The 19,086-nt window shown below is 38.5% G+C and overlaps 2 protein-coding genes across 11 annotated transcripts in view; one reads left to right on the forward strand and one right to left on the reverse strand.

Annotated features, from left to right (window-relative positions):
* ARSG (arylsulfatase G) overlaps positions 1-18,403 on the forward strand; it is a 188,534-nt gene extending 170,131 nt beyond the window's left edge. For all 10 annotated transcript variants that reach the window (XM_072645498.1, XM_072645504.1, XM_072645502.1 and 7 more), the window contains 4 exons: positions 621-729; positions 10,965-11,085; positions 15,778-15,868; positions 17,392-18,403. In XM_072645498.1, the coding sequence (XP_072501599.1) occupies positions 621-729; positions 10,965-11,085; positions 15,778-15,868; positions 17,392-17,669 (599 nt within the window). In that variant the 3' untranslated portion in view covers positions 17,670-18,403. The remainder of the gene's footprint in view (positions 1-620; positions 730-10,964; positions 11,086-15,777; positions 15,869-17,391) is intronic.
* Positions 18,043-19,086, reverse strand: part of WIPI1 (WD repeat domain, phosphoinositide interacting 1) — a 52,861-nt gene continuing 51,817 nt past the window's right edge. Inside the window, exon 13 of the mRNA XM_072645505.1 lies at positions 18,043-18,933. Coding sequence (XP_072501606.1) covers positions 18,886-18,933 — 48 coding nt within the window. The 3' untranslated portion in view covers positions 18,043-18,885. The remainder of the gene's footprint in view (positions 18,934-19,086) is intronic.

Here is a 19,086-nt window from a genome sequence, read left to right on the forward strand (position 1 = left end):
GATCTGAAAAGGCTTTAGCTCCTCTTATACAAGGTAGAACTGAGATTTTTGGTTTTAAAAAAAGGCAAAAAAGTATCTGGGGTTCTCCAAAGATGCTTATGAGAAAGAACAAAGAATTTAGAGAATTTCCTGTATGTTGTCCTTGGCCTGGAGCATCAGAAGTTCAGTTTGCACTAATACGACTACAGATCAACACATCTCTTTTTTCCTTTCCTCCCAGTCAGCATAATTGTTTTCATTATTCCGTCTAGAAAATCATAGGGATATATGACTAAGTTATGTGTGAACTGTGTACAGTGTTTGGCTTGGAAGGGTGCTTTGTACGTTAACTATTGAAATTTTGGTCTCTCCATTGAGGATGAGATTGAGGGGAATATTCGTAGATAATTCTGTTTATCTTTAAGACTAATCTGTAAAACACAATTTCATTTATTTCAGCCTCCTGGGTTCCATTGAACTGGGTAACTATACCTTAGTGATTCAAAATGGCTCTTTTATTTTAACCCTTGGAAATTCTTAGCTTATCAGAGCAGTCTGCTAATCACAAACCCATGGCTGAAGAGACGCATTTTTAGGTTGCAGTCATAAGCTAATGAATGACCTCCAACTTTTCTTTGCAGGGGGAAGCTCAGCCAAGCAGACCACATGGGAAGGAGGGCACCGTGTACCAGCTATAGCTTACTGGCCTAACAGAGTGCCAGCCAATGTTACCAGCACTGCTTTGTTAAGGTGGGAAACTAAAACTGACTTGCCATTGTAGATTTTCAAATAGATGTCAAGAAACTTTCTTCTTTACTCATTGGGCTGCTGAGCCAGCTAGCTGCAGCTTTGATGCCATATAGAAAGGAACGGTAGCTTTAGAGCAGAGGTTCCCAAACTTTCGGGTCTATTTCTCCCTGTAAAAAAATTATTCAGCACCCCACTGGAAATCTACTTCCTTTAACCCTTTAATGTTTTTTTTTTTAAATTTGCATCATTTCAAAAAATATAAATATAGGATGCTGCATCTTATATTTAATAATTTATTGTAAATTTGTGGGTTTTTCTGCATTGAAATTTTGATGACTCGATATTATGTCATCATATAACCATATAGTATTGTATTGTAAACAAGTTATTACATGCATATATTCCTGCTGATGCATGCCGAACTTCTGGACAATTGCTACTACCACTCCCTTGGATTGGTCCAGCATGCTCCAGGGGGCAGTATGGCCCACTTTGCGATACTCTGCTTTAGAGCATGGGATACTGCTTGAGAAGGGTAGACATGGTTGGGGACATAGAGTCTCAGGGAAGTCAGCAGTATTTTAGAACAAGGCATCTGGTAATCATTGGACCAATCCCCTTTGTTTCACAGATCAAAGAACTGAGGGTCAGAGATGCTAAGTGAATGGCCGATAGTCTCATGGTAACAATGGTAAAATCAGAATTTGAGCCCAAATCCTTGACTTTTTCTACTTCATCAAGTGGAAGGGTGCCAAAGATACTTTTTTTTCATAATTTTCCAAGGAATGGGACCCATTTAAGAAGGCAAAGTGTTTTTTAGTACTTAATTTGATATGCTAATTAAACATAATCTAATGCTAATGAAATTAACAAATCAATAGACATAAAACCTGGCTAATACAAAGGGGCTTGGGAAATTCTAGTGTCCTAAGCATCAAGTAGGGCTGGATCATTAAAGGTACACAAAATTATAGACCCTCAGAAGTAGAATGGTCATAGAACCTACTTGGGCCCTAAATAAGAAGGCCTTCTACAATATTCCCTCAAAGGGGTAATCCAGTCTCTGCCAAAAAATCTCTGGTGAAAGGGAACTGTATCCTAAGACAGCTTGTCTTACTTTGGGATGGCTCTAATAGTTTAGAAGTTTTTCCTTATAGAAAACCTAACTCTGTCTCTTTATAAAAAAAAATATTATTTTATTTTTTTCCAATTACATGTAAAGACAATTTTAAAAAACCATTTTTTTTTTAAATTTTTGGAGGCAATTGGGGGTTAAGTGACTTGCCCAGAGTCACAAACCTTATAAGTATCTGAGGCTGAATTTGAACTCAGACCCTCCCAACTCCAGGGCCAGTGCTCTATCCACTTTGATGCCTCAAGGCCCCTTTAACAATCATTTAAAAAAAAAAAATTGAGTTTCAAATTTTCTCCCTCCTGTCCTCTCCTCTCTCTTCTCTTCCTTTCTCCCTAAGAGAGTAAGCAATTTGATGTAGGTTATCTACGTGCAATCCTGTAAAACGTATTTCCATGTTAAATTTGTCTCTTTGCAACTTGAATTTGTAATTCAGTAATATGACTGAATGTCAACCCAAGTACCTTTTAAAAAAATGCCTATTTATTTCTATCCTGTAAAGCAAACTCCAACAATATGTGTCACTGGAATCATGCTTTTTTACAATAGAATTATGACTGCGATGATAGTAATAGTATATTCTAACTGATACCTATTCATTAAAGAAAATTTAGACTTCTACTTGGCAGCATTTTATCTACTGGTTGTTGTGACTCTGAAATTAGAAAAATTTATTTAAATATATTTATTTATTTTAAATTATTTGCAATTTATTTAATCAAATTATTTATTTGTTAAATTTATTTATTAAATTAAAATTTATTTAAAAATACATGTCAAACTTTTCATCAATTTGAACCAAAATTCCCCTGAATTAGATGGTAAAAAAAAAGCCTTCAGCCCTCCCTCACTGTAATGCAGTTCACTTGCAGGTCCTCTGAGAATGAAGGACAAACCACATACACACACAACAAGGGCAAAATTAAAATAGACACTGTTACCAAGTTACCTTTGTCAAGAGTACTCAGATGAAACTCCCGTTAATGGGGTATAATAAAAAGAGCAGTGGCTCTAGAATTAGAAGACTTGGGTGAAAATCCTAGCTTTGCAACTGAATATCCATGTAATCTTTGTCATGTCACTGAATGCCTTTGCTTCTCAGTTCCTTCATCTGTAAAATGAAGAGTGGACTTTGTATGAGTTCCAAGGATCCTTTCAGCTCTAAATTTGTGTTTCCCCAAAAGGCATTCAGTGGTCTTAAACCAATCTGTACTTTGATGAGGCAGTTTGCATCATATCTAAAAGAGATGGACTAACCCTCAAACTGTTTAAAAGCACCCCAGCAAAGTCACTGAAAGGAGTGTGAGATGATTTTAGATAATAATTTCGCAGTTTTGGCAAAGACTGATACATGCCGATATTTTCTATTTCCTTTAGTCTGGGCCTAGGACTAAAAGGAAATCACTGTAATTTCTCATGAAAAGGTCATACTTGTACTTACTCAACTGTAAACTCCTTGAGGTCAGGAGATGTGTACTTTTTTGTCTTCCCCTTCTTGTATGCCCATCATAATTTCTTGCACATAGTGGATACATAATAAATGTACGTTAAATGGAATGATCTATTGGGCAGCCAAATAGAACAGCCTGGCCCAAACCAGATACTGCTTATTTTAAGGAAAGAACTTGATTTATTTAACCTATTCTCAGAGGCATGGAAAAGGAGAAAGAAGTTGCACATTTTTAAAATGCTATTTTTTGATGTCTTTCTTGTATCACTGTTTCTTCCCAATGGTTGTCCACCCCCCACTCCACCTCTAGTCCCCCACAGAGCCTTTCCTTGTAAAAAAGAAACCCAGTTAAGAAAAATAACCTAATCCATTGGCCGTATCTGATAAGGTAAGCTTCATTCTATATTTATAGTCTATCACTCCTCTGCCAAGAAAGGAGAGAAGGGATGATTTAACATCAGTCTTTTGAAGTGATGATTAGTTATCACATAGATCAGAGTTCTCATGTCTTCAGATGTTTTTCTTTGTCTGTCAGTGGGGTCAGTCTTGCAGAGTTTGTTCTAAGAAAGAGACAAAATTAGGTTGTGTCTTTATTTTTAATTTCTCTCAAGCTGGTGACACACATGCACTGCATGAGAGTTGTAATCCAGAACTGGTCCCCACCCAAGGGAACCAATCCAGAACTGGCTTGATTTGGGGGTACAGAGTGATATGCCCTTCAAAGAGTAGGTATTCCCAAGGGGTGCCAATCAACTCTGATTGGTCAACACACTGGGAGGTGGGCTATATTAAAATGAGGGTTTTGGGGTACATGACTTAAGACACTTAATCTTGGTCAAAGAGACATCAATGTCCATGTCACCAGTCTTGACTATAAGGAAGAATCAACATTTTCCCAGACCTGTCTGAGCTACACAATGAACAGGAATAGACTCTTTAGATTCTCTCTTGATGACCTGAAGAGGAAACTGAACTTTGGAAGAAAGTGTGTTTTGAAAAGGATCTGGGGTTTTAGTGGATTGCAAACACGGTGTGAGTCATCACTCTAATGTGGCTGCCCAAAAGGTCAACTGAGTCCTGGGCTGCATTGGTAAGAGAATAGCTGTCAGTAACTGGGAGATGAGAATCCAGAGGGGGGAAGCTCAGAGTCTCCAAGATAATGATTACTATAAAAATAATGTTTCACAGTGACAGAAGGTGTTTGGCTGAGGAAGGGAGCTAGTTATTCTTTCTTGGTTGATCATAGCCCTCATGGCCTCTAGCACCTACCCTTCAGGTGCTTTCTCTTTAATCAGCTTCCTTTGTCTTGCCCTTTGGGGGTTGGAGAAGGGTGGGTTCATTCTAGATCTGTCTGGGAAAAATAATAAAAGGTTCCTTGAGACAATTTCCTAAAAAAACAAAACAAAACAAAAAAACAACTAACCAGTCAGCTTGAAATTCTTTCTCCAAACAGGATTGACTTTGCTTCATTGGATCTAGGTATTGGTCTTAATTTATATATCCCCTCTGCTTTTGGGATGCTATAAAAGATGAATCAAAAAATTCTCTTTAAAGTTTATCTCTGAGCTCTCATCCTGGTAATATTCTCAATAATTATGAACATCTCTCTCCCTGGGTACCTCAATACCTATTTGTCCCCAAGGATACACACACAGTCATTACAATAATAAAGTCCATACAGTGTTAGGGAAAAATCCATTTTTAAAAAGTAAGTGGGAAAACAGAAAGACTATTAGTGAACTGTTAGACTATTAATGAACACAGATAAGTAAAACCAGAATCTGCATTATTCCCTTGAGAGAGAGAACAAGATGGTAGAAGAAAGGGGGCAGAGGATGGGAGTGTAAAATGCCTCAGGTTCTGTCTTCACAGAACAGTGAATGGAAGCTCCTTTATATGCTTGGTTTAGATTCATCCCAGATCACACACTCCTGACCCTGGAGTCATAGAATTCTTTGCCCTTTTATTCCCCGTAGTGTTGTGGTTGAAGCCTGGCAGGGGTGAACAGCGGAGCTCCTTATCTTCTTCCCTCAGTGTCTCACTCATTCCTCACATCCCATAGTTGTTTGCATGTTATCTCTATTAAAATGTGATCTCTTGGAGGTCAAGGATCCTGTTTTTGCCTTTCTCTGTGTCCCCAGTGTTTAACAGAGTGCCTGACACAAAGCAAATGCTTAAAAAATGCCTGTTGACAAAAGGTTCTTAACAGTATAGAGCATTAGGCTGAATAAGATGAAATTCAATAGAGGTAAATGTAAAGTATTGCATTTGGGCCAAAAAAAACCTGACAAAAGCATGGAGAGATAGCAGTTGCTCTGAAAAGGATATGGAGTTTTAGTGGATTACAAACTCAATGAGTCATCACTCTAATGTGGCTGCCCAAAAGGTTAATTCAATACTGGACTGCATTAGGGGAATAACTTCCAGGAATTGGGAAATGAGAATCCAGTCCCATTGTACTCTGCCCTTAAACGTCATCTGGAGAAACCACATAGACAAGTTGCAGTGTCCAAAGGAGGGCAGCCAGGAGAGTGAAAGGCCTTCAGTTCATGACACAGATCAGTTGAAGGAACTGAGGGAGCATGTTTAGTGTCCTCAGAGAAAAGGTGCCACAGGGGAGATATGCTACATGTGATTCAGCATTGTAAGGGTCATCATATGGAGGGCCATAATTTGACCATTTCTGTTTGACCTCAGAGAAGCAGGAATAATGGGCAGAAGAGTTAATTTTGATTTGATGTCAAGAAAAACTTCCTAAGAATTCAAGCTGTCTAAAAATGGAATGACTTGCCTCCAGAGCTGGTGGGCTCCTAATCCTTGGAAGTCTTTTTTTCCCTTTTTAAAAATTACTTTATTTATTTTTAGTATTCAATGTTTCCTTCCATAAAATTTTGAGTTTTAAGTTTTCTCCCCCTTCCTCCCCTTCCCCCTCCCCAAGATGGTGTACCATTTGAAATAGGCTCTATATATACATTCAAATTCAACACATTTTCACATTAGTCATGTTGTAAAGAAGAATTAGAAACAATGGGAGGAGCCACGAAAAAGAAGAAACAAAATAAAACAACATAAAATAGAGAGCAAATAATATGCTTCCATCACCATTCAGACTCCAAAGTTCTTTCTCTGAATGTGGAGAGCATTTTCCACCATGAGTCTTTTGGAGTTGTCTTAGGTCCTTACATTGCTGAGAAGAGCTAAGTTTATCAAAGTTAGTCATTGAGTAATGTGGCTGTTACTATGTCCAATGTTCTCCTGGTTCTGCTCACTTCACTGAGCATCAATTTGTGTAAGGCTTTCCAAGTTTTTCTGAAGTCTGCCTGCTCATCATTTCTTATAGAACAATAAATAGTATTCCATTATATCCATATACCACAACTTGTTCAGCCATTCCTCAATTGATGAGCATCCCCTCAATTTCTAATTCTTGGCCACCACAAAAAGAGCTGCTAGAAATGTTTTTTGCACTTGTGGGTCCTTTCCCCATTTTTATGATCTCTTTGGGATATAGATGCAGAAGTGATATTGCTGGGTCAAAGGATATGCACAGGTCTTAAAAGTCTTCAACCAGAGGTGGCTGACCATTTGTCAGGTATATTATAGTGAAGATTTCTTTGTGGATGGGTTGAACTAGATGGTCTGTAGTTGGTCTCTTCCAACCTTTAAATGATTCTAAAGGGTGTAACATCTACATTATTGAAATAATTATGTGAATTGTTCTCTGTGTTGTGCTTTTTTCTGCATCAATTCTTATGTCTTCCCAAATTTCTTTGGTCTCTGTATTTATTTTTTTCTTATGACACAATAATATTTCTTTGCATTCATATACCACAATTTGTGCAACCTTTGTTGCACTGGCTTTCCTACCAGTTTTTTGGAGAGCTCACACATTTACATTAGGCTGTATTTTCTATGCCTAACTCCCCCCTCCCCTGCCCCAATTCATCCAGTTTTAAAAAGTAAAAGGCCCATGTTCAGAGCTAGCACTGTCTTGCCTGTATCATCTGTTGCATTCAACAAACATTTGTTGAACTGAATTGAACTAGGTCACTTCTGAGTAGGCCTTAGTAGAAAAGACCCTTCTCCCTTTACCCCTGTTTTTTAAAAAATAAAAGTGCCTGAACTTATGAAAGTGAATGTTGAAAACTAAAAATAAATAAACTAATTTAAAAAAATAAAAGTGCCTGAACTCTGGTGTCAAATGTCTAATTTGCAAAGTACTTTGAATATATTTTTTGCCTTTCAAATTCAGGAAGCCTTTAGGACTTTTTAATATATAAAAATAAAGTAAAATCACCTAACAAATGTTATGGGCTACAACGATATACATGCTTTGGATTCTGATATGATTAAATGGAGAAATAAAAATTAACCTGATTAACTAGAAGTTTCAAGATAGAATTTTGAAGTTTAGAACTGAAGGTTAAAAACATTTCTTGCCATCCATCATATTTCTACACCTCCTACTATTCTGGAGGTGCTCAGAAAATGTAAATCCATTTGAATATGAGATCTAGGGAAATAAATATAAGACGGGAGACATGGTCATCATATCATATTGTCCATCTCCCACATCTCCCACATCTTCAGCACACAGATGTGTTATTTTTCTTAGGTGAATGTCTTGCCTTGGTTGGGTAAGTTTAAATATTAAACCTAAAGGAGATTTTTGCTAGTAGGTTGCTATTGTCATTCATTTGTTCAATCCTGTCCCACTCTTTGTGACTCTATGGAGCATTGCGTGGTAGGCCTTTCTATCCTTCACTATCTCCCCAAATCTGTCCAAGTTCATGTTTGTTGCTTCTGTGACACTATCCATCTTATCTTCTGCCACCCCTTCTCCTTTTGCCTTCGATCTTTCCCAATATCAGAGTCTTTTAAAATGAGTCCTGTCTTTTTATTATGTGGCCAAAATATTTAAGCTTCCTTCAGCTTCAGTATTTGTCCTTCCAATGAGTAGTCTGAATTAATATCTTGAAGTATTGACAGATTTGTTTTCCTAGCTGTCCAAAGGACTTTCAGGTCTTCTCCAGCACCATAATTTCTTTACATGTTTTTCTAAGATCGTTGAGCTCATCATTTCTGATAGCACGGTAATATTCCATCACAATCATATACCACAACTTGTTCAACCATTTAATTTGAAAGCATTGATTCTGTAGCTTTCAACTTTCCTTATAGTCCAGCTCTCACAGCCATATTTTATTTACTACCTAGCTTTTAAAACTTACCTTTGTCTATACAGAGTTTTGTTAGCAAGATGATAACTCTGCTTTTTAGTATGCTATCCAGATTTACCATAACTTTCCTTCTGGGCAGCTGGGTGGTGCAGTGGATAGAGCACCAGTGCAGGAGGCAGGAGGACCCAAATCTCACCTCAGACACTTGACACTCACTAGCTGTATGACCTTGGGCAAGTCATTTAACCTCAATTGCCTCATCCTGGGTCATCTCCAGTCATCCCAGTGAATATCTGGTCACTGGATTCAGATGGCTCTGGAGAAGTGAGACTGGTGACCTGCACAGCCCTCCCTCACTCAAAACCAAGTCAAGTGCAAGTCATGTCATCATTTTTCTGATGGCATGGTCTTCTTTGGCAATGAAGGATGAACACACACACACACACACACAACTTTCCTTCCAAGGAACAAGTGTTTTATTTTTTAATTTCAAGGTTGTAGTCACTGTATGCAATGATCCTTCAGCCCAAGCATATAAACTCTGACATTGCTTCCATTTCTTCTCCTATTTTCCAGGAAGTGGTGGAACCAGTTGCTATGATCTTAGTTTTGTTTTTTTTTTAATTTTAAGCTTCAGGCCAGTTTTTACACTCTCCTCTTTCACCCCCATCAAGAGGTTTCTTAATTCTTCACTTTCTGATATCAGAGTGGTATCCTCTACATATCTGAGATTTTTTATATTTCTCCCAGCAACCTTAATTCTGGCTTTTGATTCATCCAGCCATGCATTTTGCATGACATATTCTGCATTTAAGTTAAATTAATGGGGAGACAGTAGACACTCTTATTGTACTCCTTTCCCATCTTAAATCAATCAGTTGTTTCATGTTTGGTTCTAGCTGCTGCTTCTTGACCCAGGTTCCTCAGGAAACAAATAAGATGATCTGGTACTCCCCTCTCTTTGAGGACTTGCCACATTTTGTTGTGATCCACATAGTCAAAGGCTTTAGTGTAGTCAATGAAGCAGAAATAGATATTTTTTTTTCTGGAACTCCCTTGCTATCTCCATAATCCAGCAAATGTTGGCAATTTGGTCTCTAGTTCCTCTGTTTCTTTGAAAACTAGTCTGCTCTTCTAGCAGTTCTTAGTTCACGCTTTGCTGAAGCCTAGCTTGCAGAACTTTAAGCATAAAGGTGTGGGATAGTGGAAAAAGTACTAACTTGGGTATCAGAGAGGATCTAATCTTAACTCTCCCTTATTGCCTGTATGACCTTAGGCAAGTCACATCAACTCTCCAGGCTCAATATTCCTAACCATAAATTAAGGGGGCTAGGCTAGATTATTTCTAAGGTCCCCTCCAACTAAATCTTATGATTTACCCATAGTCACAAAGTTAGTCAGGGACAGGGATATGAGGGAAAGAGCATTTGAACATTATAAGACTTACAGGGAAGGGGATTGGAATAAACATTTACTAAGTACCCACCATGTGTGAGGCACTGTGCTAAGTGCTGAGGATGCAAAAGAAGGCAAAAGACAGTTCCTGCCATCAAGGAGTTCACAGTCTAATGAGGGAGACAACAAGCAAACAAATACACACAAATAAGCTATGTACAAGATAAATAGGAAATAGTTAAAAAGAGGGAAGGTAATAGACTTAAGAGGGGTTGGGAAAGATGGGGTTTAGTTGATATGTTAAAGGAAGCCAGTAGGTAGGAATGAGGAAGGAGAACATTCTAGGCATGGGGAACATGTCAGAAAAAAATGCCCAAAGCTCAGAGTGTCTAGAATAACATTCTATTATAGAACAAGGAAGCCAGTGTCTCTGAATCAGAGTACCAGATAGGGAATAAGAAGACTGAAAAGATAGGAGAGGGATAGGTCATGAAGGAGTTCGAGCACCAAATGGAGGATCTTGCACTTGATCCTGGAGGTGATGGGGAGCCCTCTAAAGCTTCTTGAGTAGTGGGGGTGATGTAGTGAGACTTGAACATTGGGAAAATCACTGTAGTGATTGAATAAAGGATGTGTATGTGTGTGTGTGTGTGTGTGTGTGTGTGTGTGTGTGTGTGTGTGTGTGTGTGTGTGAGAGAGAGAGAGAGAGAGAGAGAGAGAGAGAGAGAGAGAGAGAGAGAGAGAGAGAGAGAGAGAGAGAGATGAAGATCTGCACTAGAGGGACGTTGGTGGGTGAGAATTTAGAAGGAAAGAATGATTTCAGTTTTGTACATGTTGAGTTTAAGATGTCTACTGTGCATCCTCTTTGAGATTTTTGAAAGGCAATTGGAGATGTGAGATTAGAGGTCAGAGAACATGTCTAAATCATATGGAGGACAGAAATACAGAGAAAAAAGCAGAACATGTCAAATGAGATTATCATTAGATTTTCTTTTCTTGATTTCTGACTTGTTGCAAATCCTAGTCAAAAAGAGTAGACTCTGCCAAGGTGACTTGTCCAATATCTGTTTCCTTGCAGTGTGCTTGACATCTTTCCAACTATAGCATCTTTGGCCAAGGTGAGCCTACCCCCCAGACGACATTTTGATGGTCTGGACATATCAGAAGTTCTCTTTGGACACTCCCAAACTGGGCATAGGGTGAGTAACGTAGTCTTTTGCTGAGTCTGAGACTATTCACTGTGTGTGTGTGTGTGTGTGTGCACATCACCCTCCTGTGACCACTATACTTTCTATCCCTGAAAAATATGGTCTTCAGCTTTTGCTCTACAGGGATGCTTCACTTCATGAAATAACTAGGTATCTGAAAAGTTATATTTGTAGAATCTGAATCCTATTTTGAGTATATTAAGGACATCCACAATTTCAGGATCCTTGAAGTGAATCCTTTTGTGAAATGAATGATATTCTATGATTCTAAACAATTTCATACGTTAATTTACTTAAAGTTGGGTTATACTTGTATCATTTGAGGCTTCTTGGGTTGTTTTTTGATTTGTTCTGTGACTTTTCATTTTAGACTTGGAGGCCCATGACCATTGTTTTCAAATATTTTAATGCTTCTTATCTGAAAGAGGAATTGGATTCATTCTGCATGATCCTCTAGGGGTGGTGGCTGGAAGTTGCAGGGGTAGGCTTGAAGTAAGGAAAACTTCCTAATGATTAGAGCTGTCCAAAATTGGATCAGATTCTCTCTGGGTGGGGTGTGGGGTGAGTGCCAGCTGCCTTACTGGAGATCTTCAAGAAAAGCCTCAATGACCCATTTTTCTTTTTGAACTCATTTGGGGTTAAATGACTTGCCCAGGGTCACACAGCTAGTAAGTGTCCAAGGACAGATTTGAATTCAGGTCCTCCGGACTCTAGGATGATCCCTTCTAAAGTCTGTTTAAGAGATTCTTGTTCAAGTTCTCTGAATTAGGTAGTCCCTAAGGTCCCTTTGAAATCTGGGATTCTATTTTGTTAATTTCCCTAGCTCTCTACTGCTACTGATGTACCTTCAAGAACATATACTTAAGGCAGAATTCCATACATGTTGTGTGTTTAGCCATTTGTAGTGCCAGCCTTCTGAAGCAATAATGTATGATTCTAGAGAATGACCCTATTTGATCTTCATGAAGCTAGGTATTGAATGAGTGATCAGTCTTTAAATGACCAAAGTGAGGGAAATAGGCAGGAAATGTCATTGTTGTTGGCATCTAGATAGTATAAATGGATAAAAGCTTGATTAAAGTCAGGAAGCCTCAAGTTTGAATTCTGTCATAGATAATTAACTCTAACCTCAAGCAAATCACTTAACTTCCCTCAGCCTCAGTTTCTTCATCTCTAAAATAGGCACAACAGCATCACCTTCACAAGGTTGTTGTTGTAAATCTCAAAGCACTGTACAGATGCTATTATAGTAGCAGTAAAATTATTACTAATAGCATTACCTAGTAATTTCCACAAAGTTTCCTTTCTCCAAAAGAAAAAGGAGAGGGGAAGCTGACTGAAGGAATATATTTGCATTTATAAAAACCCCTGTGACCAACTCCCTAGTTAAGAACCAAAGAAGCTATCTCTATGACTTCTTATTCAGTTGCTTCAGTTGTATCCAACTCTTCATGACCCCATTTAGGGTTTTCTTGGCAAAAATACCCTGGGGAGGTTTGCCATTTCCTTTTCTAGTTAATTTTATAGATGAGGAAACTGAGGCAAACCAGGGTGAAGTGACTTGCCCAGGGTCACAAAAGTAGCGTCTGAGGTCAGAGTTGACCTCAGGAAGATGCGCCTTCCTGATTCCAGGCACTTTATCCGTTGTGCCCCCTAGCTGTCCCTTTGGCTTGTAAAGTCCTTGAATTACCTTCCTTTCCTGCATCCAAGCTTCATTTTATAAATGAAATCCCTAGACTCGGAGAGGTAAATCATTTCTGCATGTTAAGCAACTGATTGTCTCACCAACTCACCACATACTTACTTCTAAAATAAAATACATCTGGTTGTTAGCAATATAGGATTTTAGAGTTAGAAGAGAATTTAAGAAATTAGTTACCCTAACAGCTTCATTCAACAGAGTAGGAAACTGAATCTCTATGAAAACTTGTCTAAAGTCACATAGGTAGTAAGTAGAGGAGAATAATTGAAATTTAGAGTCTTGACTTCCAAATTCACTGTTCTTTCCCTCCTCACAGGATGCAGAAGGGTTTATTTGCTGCAGGTTTTAAGGTGGGAGGTATTTCTCTCCATGTTTTCTGGTTCTCAGTCTCCAGTGGAGCCTCATGTTCATGTTTACACAGGGGTGGAATTGACACTAAATAAAATATTATAGCCCCTACTGGACCTGAGCTAACCATAGGCAAAAAAGATCTGAAACTCTAGGAGTTTGCAAAAAAATATTCAGTTTCTGTTCTTACACTCATGTGTGTGTATTTTCCATCTGGACATAACTACAGGGTGATAAGGAAGTAGAGAGAGCCCTTTCAACTCTTTCCTTAGACTCTTAGAATCTTAGCATTGAAAGGGACTTCAGAGGTCTCCTATCCTGCAGAGCAATGACTACTACAGCATTAGTGATAGCTAGTCATATAATTACTGTGCTTAAATACGGAACACTGGGGAATTCACTACCCTACAATTCAGCCTTTTCTAATTGGTTAAGCTCTAATTCTTAGAGCTTCTTTTTACATTAGGGGAGGAAAACAAGCATTAAGCACCTACTATGTGCCAGGACCTGTGCTAAGTGCATTTGATCCTCACAACAGCCCTGGAAGGTGGGTACTATTATTATCATCCCCATTTTACAACTGTGGAAACCAGGGCAGACAGGGATTGAGCGACTTGCCCATGGTCACATAATTAGCAAGTGTCTGAGACTGGATTAGAACTCTGGTCTTCCTGTTTTCAGGCCCTCTCACTCCAACCACTATACTACATTGCTGCCCTTACATCAAAAATATGTCTGTAAGGTCTGCACTGTGAACAGACTAAATATACTCTTATGATAGTCTTTTAAATATTTGAAGACAATTTTTTTAGGTTAAATACATCTAGTTTCTTCAGTTCTTCATAAGATCTGGTTTTGAGGCTTCTTGATCTCCAGTTTGTAGATGTGCTTAAGATGTGGTGCTCTAAACTAAATATGATACTTTAGACATTCATCTAATCAGCAGAGAACAAAGTAGGTCTATCAGCTGTCTTGTTTCTGTAAAGTACACGGCTGTCAATGTAGCCTTCTTGCCCCTCATTTTGAAACTGAAAGTTACCATTCATGACGATGGTACACCAGGATGTCAACATGTACGTGTCAACCTCACCACTTCCTTGTTTTGGGGTATCAGGGATTATAAGTTGTCTAAGATGTTCAATATCAGTGCAGCCCAGCCCAGGTGGAGGCTGCCTTGGGCACAAAAATGTGACTGGGAATATCCTAAGCTAAGCAGATGTGAATGAGATGGGCTCATTTTATTTTCAGGCACAATGATCACTTCTCTCTAAGAAGGTCTCTGGTACTGAATATTCCTTTTCTATTCATAGCATGACAAGTAGAATGGAGGGAGGTGATGGGGGGAAGGAGGTGATTGACTTCTTGCCCTTTTCAGGACATAAACGAACACATACATGAGAAAGGCAAACTACTTTGGGACTAAAAGTCAAGGACTAGTTCCAAAGTGACTTACTGAAACTAACTGTACTTCCTCACACAGTTTCCAGAACAGAGCAATAGGCACATGACCAACATGACTAAGCAGGTGCTGAGAGTACCCCTCCACACATCCAGGGAAGAAAAAGGAATTTCTAACTCAAGACAGGCCTCCTGAGAAGGGAAGTGTCCTCACGCAAAGTTCATGTGTATGCTTGTCATCCTATTAGTCATAAGGCACATCTCTTAAGACATCCGGAATGGGATTGTTAGCTTTGCTGAAATGCCAGGTTCTCCTTTTTAAGAAAGAAGGATGAAATATCTCCTTTGGCCACTATCCTGGCCCTCTGCAGGGGAGAAATAAATGAAGGCATTTTAAGTTTCAGTTTATTTTCATTTTCGGAAGTGGGCTTAGATAACATTAGTATTTTGTTGGGACCCTTACCTTGAAAGCATTAAAGGTAACAAGTGCAATATACACGTCATGCTAAGTAATCATATAACTTTAATCAGCTATACTCCATGCTAAACTTTGTAGAACAGAGATTTACCACTGCAACAGATGTTTCTAATTTTTGAGCCCAATGGAAACTCTGAATCATATAAGCTCCTTCCCAACGATATATAGTCGTGATTCATTCCAGGCAAGTCTTTTAATGCAGAAGCCAAACCTACCATCCTACTACTTGATCATTTATAAACATATTCCACTAAATCCTTCACCCTTCCCTTGGGAACAGGGAAATTCCTGTTTCTACTTACTTCTTTTTTCATCTACGACCAGATGAGGAAATATTTCCTCAACATGAACAGCACAGGGCTTAGTCAAAGGTGAGTAACTGTGGGCCAAAATAGGCTGAGATGGAGCCCAAATTATCTTTTTTTTTTTAAAGACTCTCTGATCAGAAGTCACCGTGTGAACAGTTCACAACTTGTGACAAAGCTGCTAAAGAGGAATTTCTTAATGCAAACCTGACCTATGGGGCTATCTTTGATCTGACTGTGAGTGGAGCCTACACCTACAGATGGCTGAGTTGTAATTTACATACAGTGAGCAACTCAGAAAAATATCTAAATGTATGGGTAACTGCTCAGAGGCTCCAGTGAGGATGCTAGTCCTTATTAGGTCAGTTTCTGTATATGGGAAGTACAGGAGAGCATTGCTTTTCTTATGGCATCACATGTCACTGCAATTAAGTCACTGGTTCCTCTTTTAGGTGCTATTTCACCCAAACAGTGGAGCAGCTGGAAGTTATGGTGGCCTAGACACAGTTCGTCTAGGGCAATATAAGGCCTTTTACATCACTGGTAAGACTCACTCCTTCTATCCTAACTTCCTTCAGCCTATCCTTCAACAGAAAGTTCATTTATTAGAGTAGTAAGATTCATTTCATTTCCCAGCCCCTTTCTGTTGACACCCAGAAGCTCTGTCCCCTATGTCTACTGCATTGATTTTCCTAGACTAGAATTTCTTCTGAAGCTGTAAGTGACTCGTAACTGGGGTTTTAAAAGATGAATGACTCAACAGCTCCCCAAGCAACTTGTGCCCCTCACTCTCAGTTGCCTTTAACCACAGGCTACTAATGGGCTCCATGTTTGTTCTCTGTATTCACAATTATTCAGTATGATTCTTCTACTCTGCTCTTATCTCACAGCAAGTTCTGAGTTTTTTCTTGTGCTCTTGAAATTTTTTCACTATAGTTGTTCCATTTTATTCTTACATTATAAATGGATGAACACTAGGTAGAAACCTAGAGACGTATTTAAAGTGCCATTTACTTAACAATAGCCTGCATGAAAAATAGACCCTTAGAGGTCTATTTACAGAAAACCACACAGAACTCTTTGTGCTTTTTGGTTCAGTCATTAATTGTCTTTAGGAATCAGGGTCTGAATCAGTCTGGATGTCCAATCTCAGATGCATGAACTAGCTTCCAATCTGGGCTGTCATTGAGCTTTTAAAGTAATTTTAATCAAGTACAAAAATGACTGTTCCTAAAGTATGTTGGTGGATACAGAGGCAAATGCAAAAAAGCATTTCTGGTATTTCTCTCAAGTCATCTAAGTTGAAACTTTAATGTTAGAACTTGGTTATGATATTCTCAAAAACCTCATACTCACGCAAGTAAGAGATGTGTTATACTTCCACGTCAGATACATTAAACCATTCAAGATGTATGGAGCCTTTGGCTTAATAGTAAAGCTAACCACCTTTGCCACTGAGCTGTTAGCTTCATAAAGGCTAATGCTCAGATGTGCCTATCTAAAGCAGAGGTGTCCATACATGTGCCTTTCAGGCTGCAATACTGCCAAATGTGCCTGAACCAGATTAAAATATAATTCCTGATTTTAACGCATTAGTGTATTAAACACTGTGGTTTTTCTAATTCAATATGCAGCCCACAGGGATGTTTATGTATGGTTTACTGGCCCCTGTTTCCATTTGAGTTTGATACCACTACCAAAACATATACATGAGTTTTGTCCTTTTCAGAGATGTTACAACTGAAAACTCTACACTTATTTTGGTGATGTTTCCTGCACTTAAAATATATTTGGAATTGAACCCTCAATAAATGAGGATTTGCCACCAGAGGATATTCACAAGAGGATGCTGCACGTTGACAGGAATTCCAAAAGGCATACTAAACAATTCTATTAACAGCCTTTTAAGAACTTACTTGGAAGGGATAACACTCACCAGCACATGAGTTCTGGTATGCTTGTTAAAAAACTTGAGGCCTACTTACACACCATTCGAATCTCTGGAATTTTGCAACACTGAGTCATGATAGCAGGATTTAATGGATTATTTTTCTTCTCCTCTCTAGGTGGTGCAAAAGCCTGTGATGGGAGCCTTGGCCCTGAACAGCACCACAAACTTCCTCTTATTTTCAATCTACAAGAAGACCCTGCAGAATGTGCACCTTTAGATAGCAGTAGTGCTGTCTACCAGGACATGCTGCCTAAAGTCACAGAGGTTCTTGCTGATGTTCTTCAGGACATCTCAGGTGATAACACTTCAGTAGCAGATTATTCTCATGATCCTTTGATGATCCCCTGTTGCAATGTACTTGAAATAGCTTGCCGATGCCATTCCTGTAATTAGCCTCAATGTTTCAACCAGGGGAAAGACAGGGAAAAAAAGAAATCATGTGGGCTTCCAGATTTCAGTTTTCTGGAATTTTCAATTTTCTAATCATTATGATTTTCAAAACAAAACCTAGGGTCTTTGTTTCAAAACCACCATTTAGCATATTACACAAGCTGTCTTTTTTTCCATGCCAGATTTAGAATAAACTAATTCAGGTAAACAGTTGTTCTGGGAAGGGAGTTGACTCTGCAGAGATTAGAATGTTGCCCTCCAATTCCAATGGCTAATTCACACTAGATTTATCCCAACTGGTTTGTAGTCAGGATGAAAAAAACAGACTTATTGCTGGAGTACAAGGCCAGAAGTATTCATTCGGATCCTTTGATGGTCAAGAGTCTCTGTGGCTTTTATTTTTTAAATATATTTTAATTTAATTCATTAAATATTTCTCAATTACATTAAAATTTTCTTTACATTCATTTTTTTAAAATTTTGAGTTTCAAATTCTCTCCTCTCCTCTTGCCTCTCCTTCATCCCTCGAGAAGGCAAGCAATATGCTACTGATAATACAAAACCGATTTCCATATATTGTCTGAGGTTTTTAGAAGACAGAACTAGAGTCTCGTATTCTCTGCAGTTCTTCCTGCTCCCCAAGACCATAAAGAAAAATGAACAATTTATAAATGCTCTGTCATGACTTTATTACTGATCTCCTCAAAATGTAATAAATGTTTTTTTTTTCTCCAGTAGCTATAGCAAAAATACTTGTCTGGGTAAAATAATGAATGTGTGTGTGTGTGTGTGTGTGTGTGTGTGTGTGTGTGTGCGCGTGTGTATGTGATATACTATACAAAGAAATACAATTTAATGGGATTTCTTCCATAAATAAATTTGCACACAGCACAAATTTTAAAAGGATGCCCCCCCCTTTTTTTAATAAAATTTTGATTACATACCAATATGGTTAAGTTACCATTTACACTGTAGTTTTAAGCTATTTTTCGAGTAATGTGCATATAATATTATTTCACCCAGTGAAAAACCAGGGCTGAGAAAAACATGGTAGGAATTTAAGAATATACTGTAGTTAAAAAAAAGTGGAGCACCTGGGTTACTTCTTCCACCCTGTGTCTGTCTCATACAAATACAAATCCATTCTTCCACCTTGGTTTTTTTTTTTTCCAAAACCACCTGATAAAGGGATGTGCTGAATTCTGAGGTGTGCTTCTCATCATGACTGCTTCGTTTTGCCCTTCTGACTTCCACGGCACAAGATTATCTACCAAAATCAAAACAAAATGTCCTTACTCTTTCCAGGAAGAGGCTGTTAAGCAGGGTGTATTATAAAGAAATCTGAGTCCATGCAAAGTCAATTGGGGGACGGACATGCTATGCTTGACTTGTTAGTCTATCCATACATTAATCCATACTT

The sequence above is a fragment of the Notamacropus eugenii genome, chromosome 2, assembly GCF_028372415.1.
Source record: "Notamacropus eugenii isolate mMacEug1 chromosome 2, mMacEug1.pri_v2, whole genome shotgun sequence".
Classification (NCBI taxonomy): Eukaryota; Metazoa; Chordata; class Mammalia; order Diprotodontia; family Macropodidae; genus Notamacropus; species Notamacropus eugenii.